The 20,716-nt window shown below is 37.7% G+C and overlaps 1 protein-coding gene across 1 annotated transcript; it reads left to right on the top strand.

The window, feature by feature from the left end:
• Positions 1–999: 999 nt before the first annotated feature.
• Positions 1,000–17,950, top strand: LOC141691068 (uncharacterized). Its single transcript, XM_074495812.1, has 5 exons — positions 1,000–1,474; positions 14,778–15,586; positions 15,965–16,231; positions 16,373–16,741; positions 17,921–17,950. The coding sequence occupies exons 1-5, from the start codon at positions 1,000–1,002 to the stop codon at positions 17,948–17,950; spliced, it is 1,950 nt and encodes a 649-aa protein (XP_074351913.1).
• Positions 17,951–20,716: the final 2,766 nt, after the last annotated feature.

The raw sequence follows: 20,716 nt of genomic DNA, 5'->3' as shown, positions 1-20,716 counted from the left end.
TGTTTCGAAGATCCGTAGTGTGGAAGAAGTGGTGGTGAGCCATGCAGAGGAGATCATATAGAAGGAGGTTAACGGGGAAAAGTTGGAAGAGAGAAGTGAGATTTTGCAAGGTCTCGGGAATAACTTCAAGGTGGATGCTCCTCAAAAGAAGGACGCATCCTTGAGGAACGAAAATGGAATTGAGGTTGATGCTCCTCCAAATGAGGACGCACCCTCTTCATCTGCGTTGCACAAAGTTATGCCCTGTCTTGAGGTGGATGCTCTCACTCATGAGGACGCGCCCTCAGATGCAAAGGTGGAAGTCGAAGACCCCCGAGACTTTGATTTCGATTTGGATCCCAGGATCCCTATGCCCGCCGAAAAGACGGGACCGGCTGAAGACACAATATCTATCCAGTTGATAAAAATGACCCGAGCAAGGTTTTGAAAGTCGGATCCCAGTTAGATGATGAAATGAGAGGAAGTCTTACCCGCTTTCTAATTGCAAATCTTGATGTCTTCGCGTGGAGTTATTCCAATATGATAGGAATCGACCCAGAAGTAATGTGTCACCGTTTGAATATCTTCCCGAATTGCAAGGGCATATGTCAAAAATACCGCCCAGTAAGTGGGGAAAGGGCGATAGCATTAAAAGAAGAAGTAGACCGGTTGTTGGAGGTGGGGCTCATCAAAGAATCGTTCTACCCCGAATGGCTTGCAAATCCAGTGTTGGTGAAGAAGCCGAATGGGAAGTGGAGGACATGTATGGATTTCACAAATCTCAATAAGGCATGTCCAAAGGATAGCTTCCCGCTGCCAAGAATCGATCAGTTGGTTGACGCGACGGCGGGGCATGCGTTGCTGAGTTTTATGGATGCATACTCTGGTTACAATCAAATTCCGATGTATGGCCCTGATCAAGAACATACATCCTTCATTACTGACAGGGGGTTATACTGTTACATAGGAATGCCATTTGGTTTGATTAATGCTGGCGTAACCTACCAGCGGTTGGTAAACATGATGTTCAAGGATCAAATCGGGGGAACTATGGAAGTGTATGTGGATGATATGCTGGTAAAGTCCGAGGTGGCGAGTGACCACATCAAGCACCTGATGGAGATGTTTAACATTCTAAGGAGGTTTTGTATGAAATTAAATCCGCAAAAGTGTGTGTTCGGCGTGGAGTCGGGAAAGTTTCTCGGGTTTATTGTCAACCACAGGGGAATTGAGGCTAACCCCGCGAAGATCAAGGCGTTGTTGGATATGAAGTCGCCCACCAATGTGAAACAGGTGCAGAGTTTAACTGGGAGAATCGCCGCGTTAAATCAATTTGTTTCCAAGTCGTCCGATAGATGCAAGGAATTTTTCAAGGCAATTAAATTAGCGGGGAAAGACTTTGTATGGACGTCGGAATGCGAAGAGGCTTTCAAAAGAATCAAGGAGCAACTGGGAAACCCTCCCATGTTGTCAAAGCCGTTGGATGGGGTGTTAGGTCACACACACTGTAGAGGGGGTGAATACAGTGTAAAGTACAATCAAATCGAACTCTAATAACTCAAGTAACAGAAAACAAACTTTATTGAAATAATGAACTCTGTTACAGTATGGAACTGTTACCTCTCAGTGATGAACAAATATCACGAGAGTTTCTAGAGTTATATTGAATAATCTTCTCGAATATGATAACACTTATAGTGTAAACCCTATGTCTGTGTTTATATACTACACAGTTACAAGATAATTGCTAACTGATATGGAATATAAATCTGCTTCCTAAAATATATCAATCAGATATCTTTTCTTCCAAGCATTATATTCTTCATAGAACTCCTTCTTCATGCATATCTCTTCTTATGCTTATCTCGATCTTCTTTCCTTTAATCAGCTGCTGTCCTTATCTGAACGTCCTTCAGTACTTAAGTTCTGATATCCATCTTCTGATGATTATCTTCTGATAATATAAGTACTGATATCCTTAAGTCCTGACTTCCAGTAAGTACTGATTTATCCTGTTTAAGTAAGATCTGAAAACTAAACATAAATCATATTAGCCATGACATTATCAAATATATCTAACAATCTCCCCCAACTTGTAAATTAGCATAATATACAAGTTTAATAGATATTTGATGATGTCAAAAACATTAAGTACAAATGCATGAGAATTAGACTAGATAACTACAACTTACAGACCTTAAAGCTTTACCAATATTTAACTTCTGATAACAGCTTCAGTCTGTACAAATATCAGAATTTAATCAGTTGTAGATCTTGACTTGACTTCATCTTCTGATCTCTCTGATGTCAGGAGTTGTTCTGAGATAGTTCTTTAATAAACATTTCTCAGCATATCTAAGTTCATCAATCATCCTCCTTTTAGCATCTTTAAGCTCTGCAGTATCTTCACCAATTTGAAAGATTGCAACCCTGAGATCATTAATCTTAGCTTTTCTCATATCCTGATCCATTCTGATCAAATATGCCTTATCAGACTCAAGATTGAATTCCACAGCCCTGTAACCCAGAAAGGTAGTTATAATCTTAGCAGTGTCGGGCTTCATTTTAACTATATCACCCTTGTGATCTCTGTACTTTGGAACATATGTGCTGTCAGACTTAACAGAATAAAGCCTTTTCTGTCTCTGAATCTGATCCTTCAAATAGTTTGCAGCACTTCCTGTCAATCTGTCATTCACTTGAAGTAAGAATAGTACATGCTCCAATTCTTCAAAATACTTCAATGGAATGGCATTTTGCCTTATATGATAAACCCTACCATCTGTCATGAAGTACAACAAGATGTGTTCTTTCAAGTAGGTATGGTAAACCATTTGTACATATTCCAGTTACTTCAATCTCTCAGGAGTTGCTCCAATACCTGGTTCACTCAAGGAAGTTGGATCATTGGTAGTGTTATGTATTCTTCTTTCATCAGCACTTCCCAATCCAGTTTTATCTCTTGCTTCCTTTCCGGTAACTACTCTTGTTTCAAAACCACTTGCAGTAGTCTTCAAAGGTTGAGTCTGTTTTGCTTTAGTGAATCCTGGTAGGAGTGTCTTTGATCTATCTTCTGATATCAAGTTAACTTGAGCTATTTCAGAGGTTACTTGTTTCTTCGAAATATCAGAACTTACTGTCTCTTAACTCTGAACAACTTGAGCCATATCAGAGGTTGTCTTAAAAACTTTTCTTGAAGTCAGAGCAAGATCATCCTTTTCATCAGTGATTTCTTCATTCTCAGGAGGCACATAAACCTTGATAGGTTCACCAACCTTTTCTTTACCCTTGGATCTTGGATCTATCTACGGTTGTGATTTAGCCAATGTTGCTTCAGTATGTGTCCTTTCTTTTATCATAATGCCTTTGAGTTTTGGAAGTGTCTTTTTACTAGAAGCTTCAGATTTAGATGTGACTTTCTCTGATTTAAGTCTGGCTTCTTCTTCCATTAAACTCTCCAAGTCCATTCCTGGATTTTCCTGAAGAAATAACTGTCTTGACATTTCTTCATCAAGATCTAAAAGTTCATCAGAACTTTTCCTCTTACCAGTAGCAGAACTAATTCTTTTCCCAGTATCAGAACTTATCCTGTGACTTGTGATTTCATCTTTTCCTGATGAGAAACTCTACCTTGACTATGACCTCTACCCATTCCAGAGTTTCCTTGATCATCCTTTTCATCATCCTTCCCTTTCAGTGTCTTATCAGTTTTGCATTTGGACTTAATTACTTTCTCCCCCTTTTTGGCATCAGCAGGTAATAGAAGAGAGACAAGCAATTCCACTGAGGCTTGGATTTCATTAAGTTGAGATTGCTGAGAAGCTTGATTTTTCAGAATATCATCAATCTGAGCTTGTTGGATCTCTTGAGTCTTCTCAATATAAGCAACCCTATCAAAGGTAGGTTGGAAGAACTTTTTCTTATCAATCTTTTGAACTTGTTCTTGCTTCATGAGTTCTTCCCTTAAGAGATGTAACTCTGCATGAGTAGTTGAATGGAGACCTTGTAAATGTTTAGTACTCAATGCAGTGACTCTAAGCTGTGTTTTGAAATCATCAGTATTTAACAGTTCATCAGCTTTTGTCAAGTGCTCAGCCAGATTCTGTGCAGATGGAGCACAGGTGATTGAGTTCCATTCCTTAGTCCACTCCTGTCCTGCAGGAGTTTCACTCCAAGGCACTGGTGCTTTTCTTGTAACAAACTTCTTAACAAGTTCAGATTTAAGAACAGTTTATTGAGGGGCATGTCCTGGAGGACCTGCTTCATCAGCATCTGTATTTGGAGCAGCATCACCAGTATCTCCAGCATTTGCGGCATCAGAACTTACAGAATCAGTATCTTCTGATAAAACAACAGTATGAGTAGCAATGGAGGCATCAGCAGCATCCTCTAATTGCTGATCTGGTTCCAAGTTCTGATCAACAGCCATATCCTGATACTCACCTATATTCTGATCATTAGCATCTAGATGCAGAGAAGGTGTAGTAGATAATTCTGGAGTTTGAGCAGCATCAGTAACAGGTGTTGTTGATGGATTAGTTATTGTTGGAGCTTCTAAGCAAATTACTTCAGGCACAACCAAGGTCTGGATATCAATATCATCACTTGTGCCTGTATTAACAGGAGATACAGTCTTTTGAACAGGAGACACAGATGGTGTGTTGACCTTTTCAATAAGAGCTTCCTGAGTTGGAGTTGATGGAGAAGTATTGACTGTAGCAGATTCCTTTTCTTGTGAGATCAGAGATTCCTGATCTCCTTCCTTAGCTGCTGCTTCTTTATCATCTGATACTGGCCTTTTTGCCCTCTGTTTCTTGTATCTCTTTGAAGATATGGATTCTTTGGGAGTTGCAGCAACAGTCATTCTTCTAAGCTGTTTGAGAAGCTTAGATCCCCCATTTCCAGAATCCTTCTGAGAAGAAACTTTCTCAGCTTCTTCGACAACAGGTTCTGATGTAGAAACCTGTTCCTCACTGTCTGACTCATCTCTCAAAGCAATCCTCCTTCTCTTCTGAGGTGATTGAGGTACAATCTTTGTCCTCTTTGGCTTGAAGGATGAGGGCTTCACAGTAGGTCCTGAGGATGAAGATTGAACTTTCTGTGAAGTGTTGAGATATGATTTGAGATATTTCCTGAGGGTAGGTTGAGTAGTATGAGTGGCATGCTCTGATGGTTGTTGTGGTGTTTGAGATGTGGTGGTTGGTTGGATATTGGGATAAACAGATCTATAGGATTCAGGATCAGCATTTACCAAGATTTGTTTTACAGACTGAGGAATCTGTAAAGGTCTAACCACTTGTTTCTTAGTGTCAGCATTTACCAGGTCATTAAAGTAACGTTTTGCAACTTTGAAAGGTGGAGTTAAGGTACTGGCTAACTGAGGATCATCAGTACAAAAAGTATATATAAGCTGACAGAATCTAGCAAAGTAGACAACATTCATATCCTCTATCATCCTATCCCCAATAAAACTTATCACAGCAGTTGCAAAATCAAAATGAGTTTGGTTAATGATAGCATACCCGATGTGCTGACTCATTATAGGGATGGCATCAAAATTTGAACACTTGTTCCCAAAAGCTTTAGTGATGCAGTCAAAGAAGAAACTCTATTCCCTCCTGATATGAGCCCGTTTCAACTGCCCAAGCTTTGCCAAACTCTGCTCATACCCCAAACTGGCCATTAACTCTTGAAGAGTTGATTCCTCTGGAGTGGAAAAAGTACATCCTTCTGGTAGATGTAGAGCCTTGCGTATTGTACCAGGAGTGACTACATATGTAAAATCACCCACTTCGAAAATAATACTAGGAGTACCATTTTGACCACCATTATCAAAGTTTGCAGTCCTCCAAAATGTCAGAACTTGTTGGCTTGAGAAGACTGAAGGTTGGGTCAATGCATACCCGATTTCACTGTGTGCAAGAAGATCTTGCACAAAATGCAACTCAGACGGAGCTTCAGCATTATCAAGAATTGCAGCATAGTTATTTGGAACAAATTTAGCTCCATCAATGATTAAATCCTTAGGTGCCATGAAAATAATCGAGATTTATAAGTGCATGTTAGGTGTTTGATAGAATGTCTATATGAAAAACCAACTTTAGAAGAAGAAATAGAGTAAAAGCAAATTGAGAGAAAAAATATAAAAGTGAATAAAAGATTAGAAAATCCTCTCTCTGTCTTACTTATACTTTTGAAAAAAACTGTAACCGTTGGACACCTGTCAGACATACAGTAATAACGAATAGTTAATGGGCACGGGAAAACAGTAATCATCACTTACCCACTTGTAGTTTTTCAAGGAAAAAACCGTTCCACTTACCCAGTTATTCCATTAATTAAGGTAAATCAGTTTTAATTCAGAATTGAAACTATTTTCACTTATTCAATTATTTTTCACTGCAACACCAATATTCTGAAAAAAATCGAGTGAGTATGACCAAAATAAATCAAGGGAACAAGTACTGATAGTGTAAAATCAGAACTTAAGTTAAATTTAGATTATAATGGTCATCAGAATATAAATATTTATCAGTATTTATCAATATATTTCAGAACATCTCAGAGACAAGAACTTGCAAAAAAAAAATCATTAATATATGGAGAGAATACATTTATGAAATTTAAAGTACATCAGAACTTTTACAAGATTGTCCTAAGCTGCTAAACCTAACATCAACAGCCTTAGTCCTAGCTTAAGAAGCAGGGCAAGGCTGACGATGAAGAAAAATAGGAAAAAGAAAATAAATCATTTCTTCTTCCTACTCTCGACAAACAGAATCGCGAGTCAAATGATTCGCTCTTGCTGGCGGAGAGCTTCCAACCTTTCCTCCTCCAATCGCTCCAGATGGCGATGGTAGTCCATGTAGAAGAACAGGAGGTGGGTGAGTACCTCCTAGGGAACTGAGTCCCATATCTCATCAGGAATGGAAGTAACATGCCATTTCTGCTGCCAGGCTTCACAGCTTAGCTCCATGTTAAATGTTTCATAGTTCAAAAACATATTGTAATTGACCATGGTGTATTTGATATAAAGATTATGAAGGTGAGTTTGTGATAAAATATTTGATGTGAAGTGGTTGTTTATATAGGCAAGAGAATGCCAGGAGACGCAAAGAAATTTAATGCTGACAGGTAGAATTAATCCTACCTCGTCTCCCCAGACTTGGAAAAAGAAAAAACAGTCATTGGAAAGGTAAAACATGGTTTAATGCGCACAAGTAGCAAATAATTGACTGTGCATGTACGAGTACCACTATCCCTAAATATAGTGACTGTTAATCTTCCACTTCAACATATTCTGGTTTAAACTGATACTGTTTTTAAATTTTATCCATAAATAAGTCAAGTAAAGAATCAGAATTTAATATCAGAACTTAGACTTATATCAGAACTTAACGGTCATCAGAACATAATTTCTTAACTCGAAAAATGAATGCCTATATTAGTAAGTCCTCACACAAATTCTGATTTAGATTCTTCAGAACTTAATCATCAGAACATGCAATCAGAACTTGTCCTCAGAATTTGTGCAATGTGACACAGAAACTGTTCATCTAAAATAACATAGATCACCACAGTTATTTTCATCATTCATATGGAGTGTTGAGTGTGTGCATTAAGCTAAATATCAGATAAAGAGTAAAGTCTGATTCACTTCAGTACATCTTAGAAATAAGGCATAACTAAAACTTTACTTAAAACCTGTCATTATTCTGAAACCTACTGTTGAATGAGTTCATGCTGGAGTCCACCTCAACTATTTTGTGCTAATTTTGTGCATCTTTTTAAATTCCATTTTACAGTGGCTTCTCAGTGTAAGTGAGTCACGACTGCTTATCAGAATTTATGCTATTATCAGAGTATTTCTCCAGTAATCATAGAGTGTGAAAAGTCACCAAGAAAATATTTTGCTTTACTGATACATATTTACTTAATACCAGCAATGCACTTGGGTCATTCCTTCCACATTTGTACTCTAGATCTCAAAGGAGTACCTGAATTTTAATCCTTAATTCTTTTTCTTTTTCTTTTGATAAGTGAGGTTTATCAGCACTTAGTACATCCAAACAGATTTACTAGCATCAGAACTCAACAGATGAGAAGCATATTCTAGTTTGTGACTTAGTAATAAGATAGACAAAGTAAACTCAACTAAGCTCAATATCAGAATTTGCTTGTGTCAATGAATTTCCACAAGAATAATTACTTCTAACATGGGATCCCTTGTTTATTGAAGACTACTAGGTCAGCATCTAGCACAGGTATCCTCATAGGATTGAATAGTTACTTAAACAGACATATCACTATCAGAGTTTAGAAAGTTACATCAGACAATAGTCAGTACTTAAGCAAGTTTTCAATTAAGCACAGAATACACAAAGAGAGTAATTTCTGTAAATACTGATCATAAAGTCTGATGCATCAGAACAAAACTAAGCAGATTTAGAAAAAGAACCTGAAACCATTCCAAGTTCATTCACCAATCTTGTAAAAGTAGCTTCACACAATGGTTTGGTGAAGATATCTGCTAGTTGTTGATCTGTTGGAACAAAGTGCAATTCCACTGTACCTTCATCCACATGTTCCCTGATGAAGTGGTACCTGATGCTGATGTGCTTTGTCATAGAGTGTTGAACTAGATTACCTGTCATAGCAATAGCACTTTGATTATCACAGTAAATAGGGATTTTGAAATATGTTAACCCATAATCCAGTAACTGATTCTTCATCCAAAGAATCTGTGCACAACAGCTTCCTGCAGCAATGTACTCTGCTTCTGCAATTGATGTGGAAATTGACTTTTATTTCTTGCTAAACCAAGAAACCAATCTGCCTCCAAGAAATTGGCAACTTCCACTTGTGCTTTTCCTGTCAATTTTGCAACCTGCAAAATCTGCATCTGAGTAACCTATTAGTTTAAAATCTGATTCTCTGGGATACCACAATCCCAGATCATCTGTTCCTTTAAGATACTTGAAAATTCTTTTCACAACTGTTAGGTGAGGTTCTCTTGGATCTGCTTGAAATCTTGCACAAAGACAGGTAGCATACATGATATCAGGTCTACTAGCAGTTAGATAGAGTAGAGAGCCAATCATACCTCTGTAATCAGTAATATCTACTGATTTACCAGTATCCTTGTCCAGTTTTGTTGCAGTGGCCATGGGAGTGGATGCACTTGAACAATCTTGCATTCCAAATTTCTTCAGCAAGTTTCTGGTGTACTTAGTTTGACAAATAAAAGTTCCTTCTTCATTCTGCTTGACTTGAAGGCCCAGAAAATAGCTAAGTTCCCCCATCATACTCATCTGATACCTTGACTGCATCAGTTTGGCAAACTTTTTGCAAAGTCTGTCATTTGTAGATTCAAAAATGATATCATCAACATAAATCTGGACAAGAAGTAAGTCCTTTCCATGGTTGAGGTAGAACAGTGTTTTGTCTATTGTTCCTCTGTTAAATCCACTTTCCAGAAGAAAATGAGCTAAAGTCTCATACCATGCTCTAGGAGCTTGCTTAAGTCCATAAAGTGCTTTATCTAGCCTGTAGACATAATCTAGAAATTTGGAATCTACAAAGCCTGGAGGTTGTTCAACATATACTTCTTCCTCCAATTCTCCATTGAGAAAAGCACTTTTTACATCCATTTGAAATACAGTAAACTTTTTGTGAGCAGCATAAGCCAAAAATATCCTTATGGCTTCTAACCTAGCAACTGGTGCAAATGTTTCATCATAATCAATTCCCTCCTGTAGAGAATATCCTTTTGCAACCAACCTTGCCTTATTCCTTGTAATTATGCCATCACTGTCAGTTTTGTTTCTGAATACCCACTTTGTACCAACAACAGATCTATTCTTTGGTCTTGGCACTAGGGTCCAGACTTTGTTTCTTTCAAATTCATTTAACTCTTCCTGCATTGCTTGCACCCAATCAGCATCTTGAAGAGCTTCTTCCACTTTCTTTGGCTCAGTCTGAGAGAGAAAAGAATTGTAAAGACATTCGTTTGAATTACATGTTCTAGTTCTGACACCTGCATCAGGATTTCCAATTATCAAATCAGGTGTATGTGATTTAGTTCACTTCCTTGCAGATGGAAGGTTTTCTCTAGAACTGGATGCTCCCCCATGATCCATGCTGTCTTCATTATCATTTTCTGATGCTCCCCCTGAAACTATGCTCTCTGAGTTGGATTCTTCAGAATTTAGATTTTCAGAACTATCAGAACTTGGCTTATCAGAACTTGAAGAGCCAGATGTATGTTCTGATGCTTCTTGAAATGTGGTAAGATCTTGAGTATGCTCCCCCTGCATAGATGCATCTTCCTTTGGCGTAATCACCACAGTTTCAATAACATCAGAGTTTAATCCATTAGAGTTTACAGTACCAGGACTTAGACTGTCAGGATTTTCAGTATCAGAATTTTAGTCTTCATTTTCAAATCTCAGCTGATCATGATCAATAAAATCTTCAAGTCCAGTAATCTTCTTGTCATCAAAAGAGACATTGATAGATTCCATGACCACTCTTGTTCTCAAATTATAAACTCTGAAGGATTTTGTGGAAAGTGGATATCCAACAAAGATTCCTTCATCAGCTTTTAGATCAAATTTGGATAGCTGTTCAGGATGAGTCTTGAGAACAAAACACTTGCATCCAAATACATGAAAATACTTCATATTTGGCTTCTTTTTCTTCACCATGTCATATGGTGTCTTTCCTTGCTTGTTAATGAGTGTTGTATTTTGAGTAAAACAAGCAGTCTGTACAGCTTCAGCCCAGAAATAGGTTGGAAGCTTTGCTTCGTCAAGCATTGTACGTGCAGCTTTAATGAGAGTTCTATTCTTCCTTTCAACAACTCCATTTTGTTGTGGAGTTCCAGGAGCAGAGAATTCCTGCTTAATTCCATGGTTTTTGCAGAACTCTTCCATTATCAAATTCTTGAACTCAGTGCCATTATCACTCCTTATTGTCTTCACAGAATCTTTGACCAATTTATCCAGTTGTTTGACATGATCAATCAAGATAGATGCAGTTTCACTTTTTATGTGCAAGAAATACACCCATGTGTATCTGGTGAACTCATCCACTATGACCATAGCATATTTCTTCTTTGCAATAGACATGACATTTACTGGACCAAATAGATCAACATGTAGTAGGTGATAAGGCTCAAGAATTGATGATTCAGTCTTGCTCTTGAATGAGGATTTTCTTTGTTTAGCCTTCTGACAAGAATCACAAAGCCCATCAGGAGCAAATACTGACTTTGGTAGTCCTCTCACAAGATCTTTCTTGACCAACTCATTTATATTGTTGAAATCTAAATGAGAGAGTTTCTTGTGCCAATTCCAGCTTTCTTCAATTGATGCTCTACTCATCAGAGAGATTGCAGAACCATCAGTACTTGTTGAAAGCTTAGCTTCATAAATGTTACCACGCCTGTATCCTTTCAGAACAACTTTGCCTTTAGATTTACTCACAACTTCACAGTGTTCTTCAAAGAAATCAACATGATAGCCTCTGTCACAGATTTGACTTATACTCAGCAGATTATGTTTAAGTCCTGAGACCAGAGCTACTTGTTTAATGATGACATTCCCAAGATTGATATTGCCATATCCCAATGTTTTTCCAATGTTGCCATCTCCATAAGAAACACTTGGGCCAGCTTTCTCCACAAAGTCGAATAGCGGGGCTTTATTTCCAGCCATATGTCCTGAACATCCACTGTCCAGAACTAGGAAATTTTTCCTGTTGCCCTGCAATCACAAAGACCACTAATGATTAGTTTTAAGGACCCAGACTTGCTTGGATCCTTTGGCCTTATCAAGTTTGTTAACATTTGCAGCGGATTTAGCATCAGAGTTTATGTTAACATTTTTCTTATCAGCATTTACAGTATCAGACTTTGCATCAGAACTTACACTAGAAGGAATAATGCTAACTTTCTTTACATAAGGTTTTATTTGATAATAATCATAGTACAAACTATGATATTCCTTAAAAGTATAAATGGAATGCCATAAACTACCACAATGAAAACAAGGATTTTGTGGCCTATATCTAACAGACTGACTCTTAACTCCTGACTTTGAAAGTAAGGAATTTATGTTCTTATTCTTCCTGCAAAAAGAAGTCAGATGGTTAGAATTTCCACAGTTATAACATTTCTTTCTAGGAGCATTAGGAACAAGCTTATAATCATTGCTTTTATTCACACATTCATTTCCATTCCTATTTTTCCTAGGTGGCTTTACCTTGTTTACATTCTTAACATCTTTCAACTTATGCTTAAGCTGCTTCTTTGTCATTAAGCCTATGTTAACTTCAGTTGGCTTATCCTGTTTTGGTTTGTCAGAAGTTAATTTCTCTTTAACTTCTGGTTTATCAATATCAGACTTTACAGCTACAAACTTAACAGAATTTACCTTGGGCTTTTGTTTAACAACTATAAGCTCAATTTCTACAGCTCTCTTATCATTCTTATCATCTCCATAACCTAAGCCCTCTTTCCAATTTCCACTACTCAACAAATTCTGAGTTGTTCTGCCAGAGTTAGTCCAAGTCCGATAATCTCTCTTTCCTTTTCTAACTCAGTTTTTAGAGATTCATTCATTTTAAGTACTTCATCCCTAACATAAAAGGCATCATCTCTATCTTTCTGAGTTTGATGGAACATGACTAACTCTTTTTCTAAATAATCATTCCTCTTTTTATAAGCAAGATTTTTAGAAGTTAATCTTTCACATGTTAAAGTTTGATCTCTATAACTAATGAACATGGTTTTAAGATATCTTCTCAACTCAGTAATATCATCAGTATGAAAGGCATAAGTAGTTTGAGGTACCTTTGATTCAGCAGTTGCAGAACTGCTTTCAGCACTTGCTTTATCAGCATTTTCCATCAAAGCATAATTCTCCTCACTTTCAGAGTCTGAGGTGTCTGTCCAGCTTTTCTTCTTTGTGACAAGAGCCTTGCCTTTGTCACCCTTCACTTTCTTGCAATCAGGAGATATGTGGCCTTTCTCACCACAGTTATAGCATTTGACATTGGTATAATCTCCTCTATCAGACTTTCCTCCTCTGCCCTCAGATCTTCTGAAATTCTTCTTATCAGAACTTGTGCCTTTCCTGGAAAACTTCTTTCCCTTCCTGAACTTCATGTATGCAATCTTTGTGATCCCTTTCACCATAAGAGCACACAGCTTCATCATCTCCTCATCAGCATCAGTCTCATGCAAGCTTTCAGAATCTGAGTCATCATCACTTTCAGAACTTGATGACTCAGTATCGGACTTTGTGAAAAGAGCTTTACCCTTGTCTTTCCTTGAGGTAGCTGCCTTGGGGGAGTCTTCTTCAGCCTTAAGAGCAACTGTCCTTGACTTTCCTCATTTCCTCTTGCTTCTTTGTTCCATCTCAAGTTCATGAGTCTTGAGCATTCCATAAATTTCATCAAGAGTTGTTTCATCAAGATTATAGTTGTCTCTTATTGTTGTTGCCTTCAAATCCCAGCATTCAGGAAGAGCTAACAGGAATTTAAGGTTTGAATCTTCAAGATCATACTCCTTATTAACCAATGACAAATCATTCAAGAGTTTGACAAATCTATCATATAAATCAGTCAATGACTCATTAGCCTTTGAGTCAAAGTGTTCATACTCTTAAATGAGTATTGTCTTCATGTTCTTCTTAATTGTATCAGTTCCCTGACACCTTGTTTCCAGAGCATCCCATATCTCATTTGCAGTCTTGCAGTTAATTACCCTGTTTGACATTACATTATCAATGGCACTATGCAGTAAGTGTCGTACCTTAGCATCCTTAGCAATTGATGCGATATCTTCAGTAGTATAATCACTCTTCTCCTTTGGTACAGTCTTTGCTGCTTCACCTGCAACTACAACAACGAGCTTGGTTGTTTGTGAGGTCCTTCCTTGATTCTATCAAGATATTCTGGATCTGTAGCTTCCAGAAACATGGTCATCATCACCTTCCATATGGCATATTCAGATTGTCTCAATATGGGAACTTTGATGGTCTCATACCGACTTTGAATTTGTGTCTTTGGAGGTTCTTCAGTTTTGGTAGGCTTAGTTGGAGTTTCTGTGTCAGACATGATTGTGTTTGGATCTTAAACTGTATGTGCGTTAACAGATAGGCTCTGATACCACTTGTTAGGTCACACACACTGTAGAGGGGGTGAATACAGTGTAAAGTATAATTAAATCGAACTCTAATAACTCAAGTAACAGAAAATAAACTTTATTGAAACAATGAACTCTGTTACAGTATGGAACTGTTACCTCTCAGTGATGAACAAATATCATGAGAGCTGCTAGAGTTATATTGAATAATCTTCTCGAATATGATAACACTTATAGTGTAAACCCTATGTCTGTATTTATATACTACACAGTTATAAGATAATCGCTAACTGATATGGAATATAATTCTGCTTCCTAAAATATATCAATCAGATATCTTTTCTTCCAAGCATTCTATTCTTCATAGAACTCCTTCTTCATGCATATCTCTTCTTATGCTTATCTCGATCTTCTTTCCTTTAATCAGCTGTTGTCCTTATCTGAACGTCCTTCAGTACTTAAGTTCTGATATCCATCTTCTGATGATTATCTCCTGATAATATAAGTACTGATATCCTTAAATCCTGACTTCCAGTAAGTACTGATTTATCCTGTTTAAGTAAGATCTGAAAACTAAACATAAATCATATTAGCCATGATATTATCAAATACATCTAACATGGGGAATCTCTAATACTGTACCTCGCAGTGTCTGAATATTCGATCAGTGCAGTTCTGGTAAGAGAGGAAGATGGGCAGCAGTCACCGGTGTACTACATGAGCAAGCGGTTGCACGACGCTGAAACTCGCTACACAAGCATGGAGAAACTGGTTTATGCCCTGATTCTTGCATCAAAAAAGTTGTGGCCGTATTTTCAAGCCCATAAAATTGAAGTCCGCACGGCATACCCGCTACGGCAGGTCCTTCATAAACCAGAGTCATTGGGAAGAATGCTGAAATGGTCTGTGGAGTTGGGACAGTTTGATTTAGAATATGTGCCCCAGACAGCGATCAAAGGGCAAGCCTTAGCCGATTTCTTGTTGGAATTTGATTCTGAGGTTGACGACAAAGCTTTGGTAATGCTACATCAACCTCATGCTGAGGAGTCGTTGGAGGAATTTCCACATCCATGGTGGATCTTGCATGTGGATGGGGCAGTTAACAATGGGGGAGCAGGTGCGGGGATAGTGCTTGTGTCTCCCGAAGGTCATCATCTGATGAGCGCAATTCATTTCAAGTTTTATGCAACGAATAATGATGCGGAGTATGAAGCACTAATCAATGGCCTGAAGATTGCTTTGGAGATGGGGGTGCGAAACCTAATTGCAAGAAGTGACTCAGAGCTGGTGGTGAATCAGGTGAACGGGGGATTTCAAGCGCGAGGCCCGCGAACAGAATTATACTTGAGATGTACACAGCGCCTGATTGGAATGTTCAAAGAAGTTAGGTTGGAATGTGTTCCGCGGGAGAAAAACAGTAATACGGATGCTCTGGCAAAAATGGGGTCGCAACAAGAGGTTGTGTTGTTAGGATCCATCCCTCTTGAAATCCAGGAGATTCCTAGTATCCCAGAGATAAAAACTATGCAGGCGGATGAGGCTCCCAAGGAAACATGGATGACGCCCATTCTGGCTTACATTCGCGAGGCAATACTCCCCGGGGATAAGTTTAAGGCCCGCCGACTCCGCTATCAGGCTGCAAGGTATGTGATATACGACGAAGTTCTATACAAGAGAGGGTTCAATCAACCTCTGCTTAGATGTGTCGAAGAAGAAGAAGAAGAAGGAAATTATATTCTAAGAGAAGTACATGAAGGAATCTGTGGCAATCACTCGGGGGGTAGCTTGTTGGCAATGAAAGTTTTGCGCCAAGGATATTATTGGCCTACGATGAAGGAGGATGCTACAAACTTTGTCAGGGCGTGTGATCGCTGTCAACGTTTTGCAAATTACTCGTCTATGTCGGCAACGCTCTTGACGCCTATGGTAAGCCCATGGCCATTCGCCATGTGGGGAATCAATCTTATCGGAGAATTACCTAAAGCTAAAGGGGACGTCAAGTATGCAGTGGTTGCGGTCGACTACTTTACTAAATGGCCAGAAGCTATGCCACTAGCTACTATTACCGCAAAGAAAATCAGGGATTTTGTTTTCAACTCCATCGTATGCAGGTTTGGAATCCCTTACAAGCTTGTCTCCGACAATGGAAAGCAGTTTGATAGCAAGGAGTTGCGACAACTATGTGAGGAGTTGAAAATCAAGAAGGAGTTTGCAGCGGTCTATCATCCTCAAAGCAATGGACAGACAGAAGCTATTAACAAAATAATAAAGCATACCCTCAAAACCAAACTGGAGGAACGCAAAGGAAATTGGCCTAAAAAACTCCCGAAGGTGATGTGGTCATACAACACTACACCACGATCTACTACGGGAGAAACTCCGTTCATGCTGACTTACGGCTATGAAGCTATGGTCCCCGTGGAAGTTGGATCGGGATCGCTTCGCAGAGATTGTTACAGGAAAGAAGATGTTGAGGTTAATCAAAGGCTTCATTTAGATCTCTTGGAGGAGACGAGGGAAAATTCTCAGCTAAGGCTAGCGGCATATCAGCTACGCGCCGCAAGGTATTATAACAAGAAGGTAAAGGGACAATTACGGAAGGTGGGAGATTTGGTACTTAGGAAAGTGATGCCCAACACAAAGAACCCCCAATGTAATAACCCCAAAATTTCGAACTTTTTGTAACCCTTATGAATAGTGTTTTTGCTGATATTTCTGAACAAGAAAACTTTTCATGCCACACTATGTAGGGTTTCTTTTATGGATATTCTGAGATTTTATTGGTACTCTATATGATATATAAGTATATGTAAAGATCGTCAGAATCCAAATTTGAACCTTTTGATTTTTCCCGAAAATCCACCAGATATCGAAAGAATTGAGTATAAGGTAACAGGATAAAAAGGATTTAAATTCAAGGATTTTAATAGAGGATCATAAAAAGGAATATAATGTATTGAGAAAGGTTAAGGGAACCTAAGTAATAAGATCCCGGGTATGATCCCTCAAACGATAAACGAAAACGAAAGTTAAAGCGAACCGTATAACAGATCAGCGGTCATTAGCCAAGTAATTAGAAGCTAATCAAAGAGATTAGAGGGGATGATGTCATCCAACCAATGAGAAGAGGACAAAGGAGGGAGGGTGACATCACATGATGACATAAGCATGACATAAGGGAAGGAATTGTTGGATGATTGTGAACCACACAATAATTACCATGGTAAAAAGGTAAGTAATCAAAACAAAACAAATCGAAAAATCAACCAACCAAAACAAATCAAAGCAAAACACAAAATCATTTCTTTCTTCAACCAAGGAGCTCTCGGCTTTTTCTTCATTTCAAGAAGAAGAATTTCAAAAATCAAGTTCCAAGCTTCCTTAATTGGTAAGATAATTATCTAGTACCAAATCATTCACAATCTTCTCCAAAAAATCAATGAAGAAGATAATGGATAGTGATTTCAAGATTTTTAACTTGATTTTTCTTGTTTTTCCTTTAAGATCCAAGCATCCCTAAGACATCTCAAGGCTTCTTAAGGCTTCCTAGCTACTCCAATCACTTCAAGGAAGGTATAACATCTCCAAAACCTAGCTTTACTTTGTATATTAGGATGATTTTGATTGTTATGGTAAAAGAGTAGCTTGATGCTTGTAGGTTTAGAGTTTGGGTTGGAGTTGTAGTGAATTGAATGTTGAATCTTGTTGATTAGTAAAGGACTTAAGTATAGTTTTAAATTCATATTGAGAATAACATAAATTGGAGAACTTGAGGTGTTGGGGCTGTTGTAGTGTGATATGGATGTATTTTGGGTTGTATGAATGAATTGGGATTGATTGGTGGTTGATTTGGAATGATATAAATTTGGGAAATCGCGTAATCATAGCCGTCGTAATATCCGATTTACTTTAGACTGCTTTTGTTCATAACATTAGGACCCGAGAACTCCCTTCTAGGTTTTGACCATTCCCATGTTTAGATAGTTCATGTTACGAGCTTCGTTTTGATATGTGGTTCGTTTGATTCTGATGTACGGTTTAGGAGAAATGGCCGTTTTAAGTAACGACATTTCGCGAACGAATCATTACCCCTCGCCTTACTTTGAAACATATGTTAAAGACCTAAAAGGGCTAATTGGAGTATGAAACATTTATGTAAAGTGTGTAAGGAAGTTGGTAAGACACTCGCGAAAGAATCGCCTTAAAACTCGTAATGGTTAATTTATTAAAAATGGTGGAGCCGAGGGTACTCGAGCGACTTAAGAGAATCATTAAGCGCAAAGCGAGCGTTAGAGTCTAAGTTGGTTAAAGAATAGATTTACAAGTGACTTTGGTTTAATTCCAACTTACATGTTGTTTATAGGTTACCAGACTCGTCCCAAGCCATTTATAACCCCCAGTCGCTCAGGCAAGTTTTCTACCCGTATAAACTGTTGTTGTGATGTATATGTGTATATGCATGATCTTGTGATAAATGCATATTTGTTATTAGCAAATTCTTGCGATATATTGGAGCATGTGATATGGTATATATGCATGCCTGTTTCGTATTCTTGATTTATATATCTATTGGTTCAAATGCTTATTAGTTGCATAATACCTATGCTAGAGATAAGTAGTAGTTGCGTATACCCTTAGTATAGGGGACCCAACGGCGAACATTTTCTAAACCGGGAGTCGATGCTCCCAAGTATATTATATATATATATATATATGGATATAGTTTTCAAAACTATTGATCGAATAAGGTTTATTCGATAACTTTATTTTATTTAATGAATATTATTTGAATATTCATTCGAGGACTTATGACTCTGTTTATTCTATTTAATGATTATTAATTGGATATTCATTTGAGGATGTATGACTCCGTTTATTTTATTTAATGAATATTATTTATAATATTCATTCGAGGTATTATGACTCCGCTTATTATTTAATAATATTCTTTATTTTATTAAAGAATAATGTTTCGATAATTAAACTTATTTTCGATTATTCAAATAAAGATAGTACTTTCGTATAAGTATATCTTTGGTTATTTAATATTTATTTCAAGTATGAGTTTTAAAACTTCTACTTCGATTATTTTTATAAGGATTATCTTTATGAGAATATTATTTAAATAATAATATTCAGATATTTCTAATATATCGGGACTGATTTATTTTAATAAATCAGCACTACTCCAAACATTCTTAAAAATGTTTTCGAGTCTTCAAAATGATTTCTAAAAGTTAGGGCGGATCCCAAAACTCATTCTTTTATATTTAAGATCCTCCTTTCGAAGGGGATTTAAATACTTGCTCAAAACCTGGGGGATCCGGCTCTGTGGTGTATTTTACATACGCAACGTGGTTGCTGTTTTGAGAAAACAATTTGATTACTTGCCCAACGTTCGGGAAGTAAGTCCCTCTAATTGAGTCGGCATAAGCGACAGGTCGGGGTACGGTCTATCAAAGTGTAAGTGGTCGGATTTATGCCAAAATTCTTTTCCTTTCCAAAATTCATTGGATGTTACAAACTCTGTTCATACTTTACATAACAGAGGTTCCAGGAAATGTTTAAGAGATATATATGTGGATATATATATCGGGACTAAATAAAGTATCTCGTAACTTTATTTCATTCAATAATATTTCAAAGATTGAATCTATTCAAGTCTTAACTTGTGGTCTCATCTATGGGATGACCTTTTGAAACCTATATTACTTTGAACAGTGGTAGTTCAAGTAGCCTTATAAATAATATAAGTATAGTGAAGTAATTGGTAACTTCATCCCTTGTTTTTGCTTATATCCAGTAAGTAATTATCTTTCACCTGATAAAGGTTTCCAGCAAGTTATCCATTTAGATGCTTGCGTCATTGTTTACACTATATATTATCTTACGAGTTGTAATGCTCACTCTTGCTTTATTTCTTCATCACACAACAACAGTTAGGAAAGATGGCCAGACTCCAGCAGACCCAGCGCAAGAGCATGGGAAGCGCCCCGCGCCTTCCCGTTGAGATCATAGCTGCTATAGCTGCAGAGGTAGATCTATTTGTAGATCAGACCTTCTACTTTTGGGAATCAATTATGTATAATTATAACTTGTGGCAGATAATGGCAATTAATTGTAAACTTATCAAGTAATCATTTTTGGGTTGTAATAACTTTTAAATTGTGGATTCAAAGACTTGTACCTATTTCAATTTCATCTCTGAGACTATAACGGGTTGTGGTGTGTGTTAGTATGGGGTCACAGCATAAGGTTAACTATTATTAATTAAGTGAAGTGATATTGTGGAAAGAAAGACCGTGACGACCCGGATCCCTGACCCCGGATCTGGGGGTGTTACAGAAATGGTATCAGGGCCAAGCGTTATAAACCTCAGAGATGATGCGACGATGTAATAATAAACTCACAAAGATAATAAGAACTTTTGCCAAGTTCATGGTCGGACTACTTAAAGTAGCACTGACAGTTAAAACCCTAACGGGAACCCTTATAAGTATCATGATAGTAACTTAGCTCGTTTAATGTGTAGGCGCATGAGATAGAGGACCCTGAGATGTTCGAGCGTGAGCATGATGAGGCACTGCT

The sequence above is a fragment of the Apium graveolens genome, chromosome 10 (genome assembly GCF_009905375.1).
Source record: "Apium graveolens cultivar Ventura chromosome 10, ASM990537v1, whole genome shotgun sequence".
NCBI lineage: Eukaryota > Viridiplantae > Streptophyta > Magnoliopsida > Apiales > Apiaceae > Apium > Apium graveolens.
The sequence above is the reverse complement of the archived record's forward strand: the minus strand, read 5'-3'. Positions and strand labels throughout refer to the sequence as shown.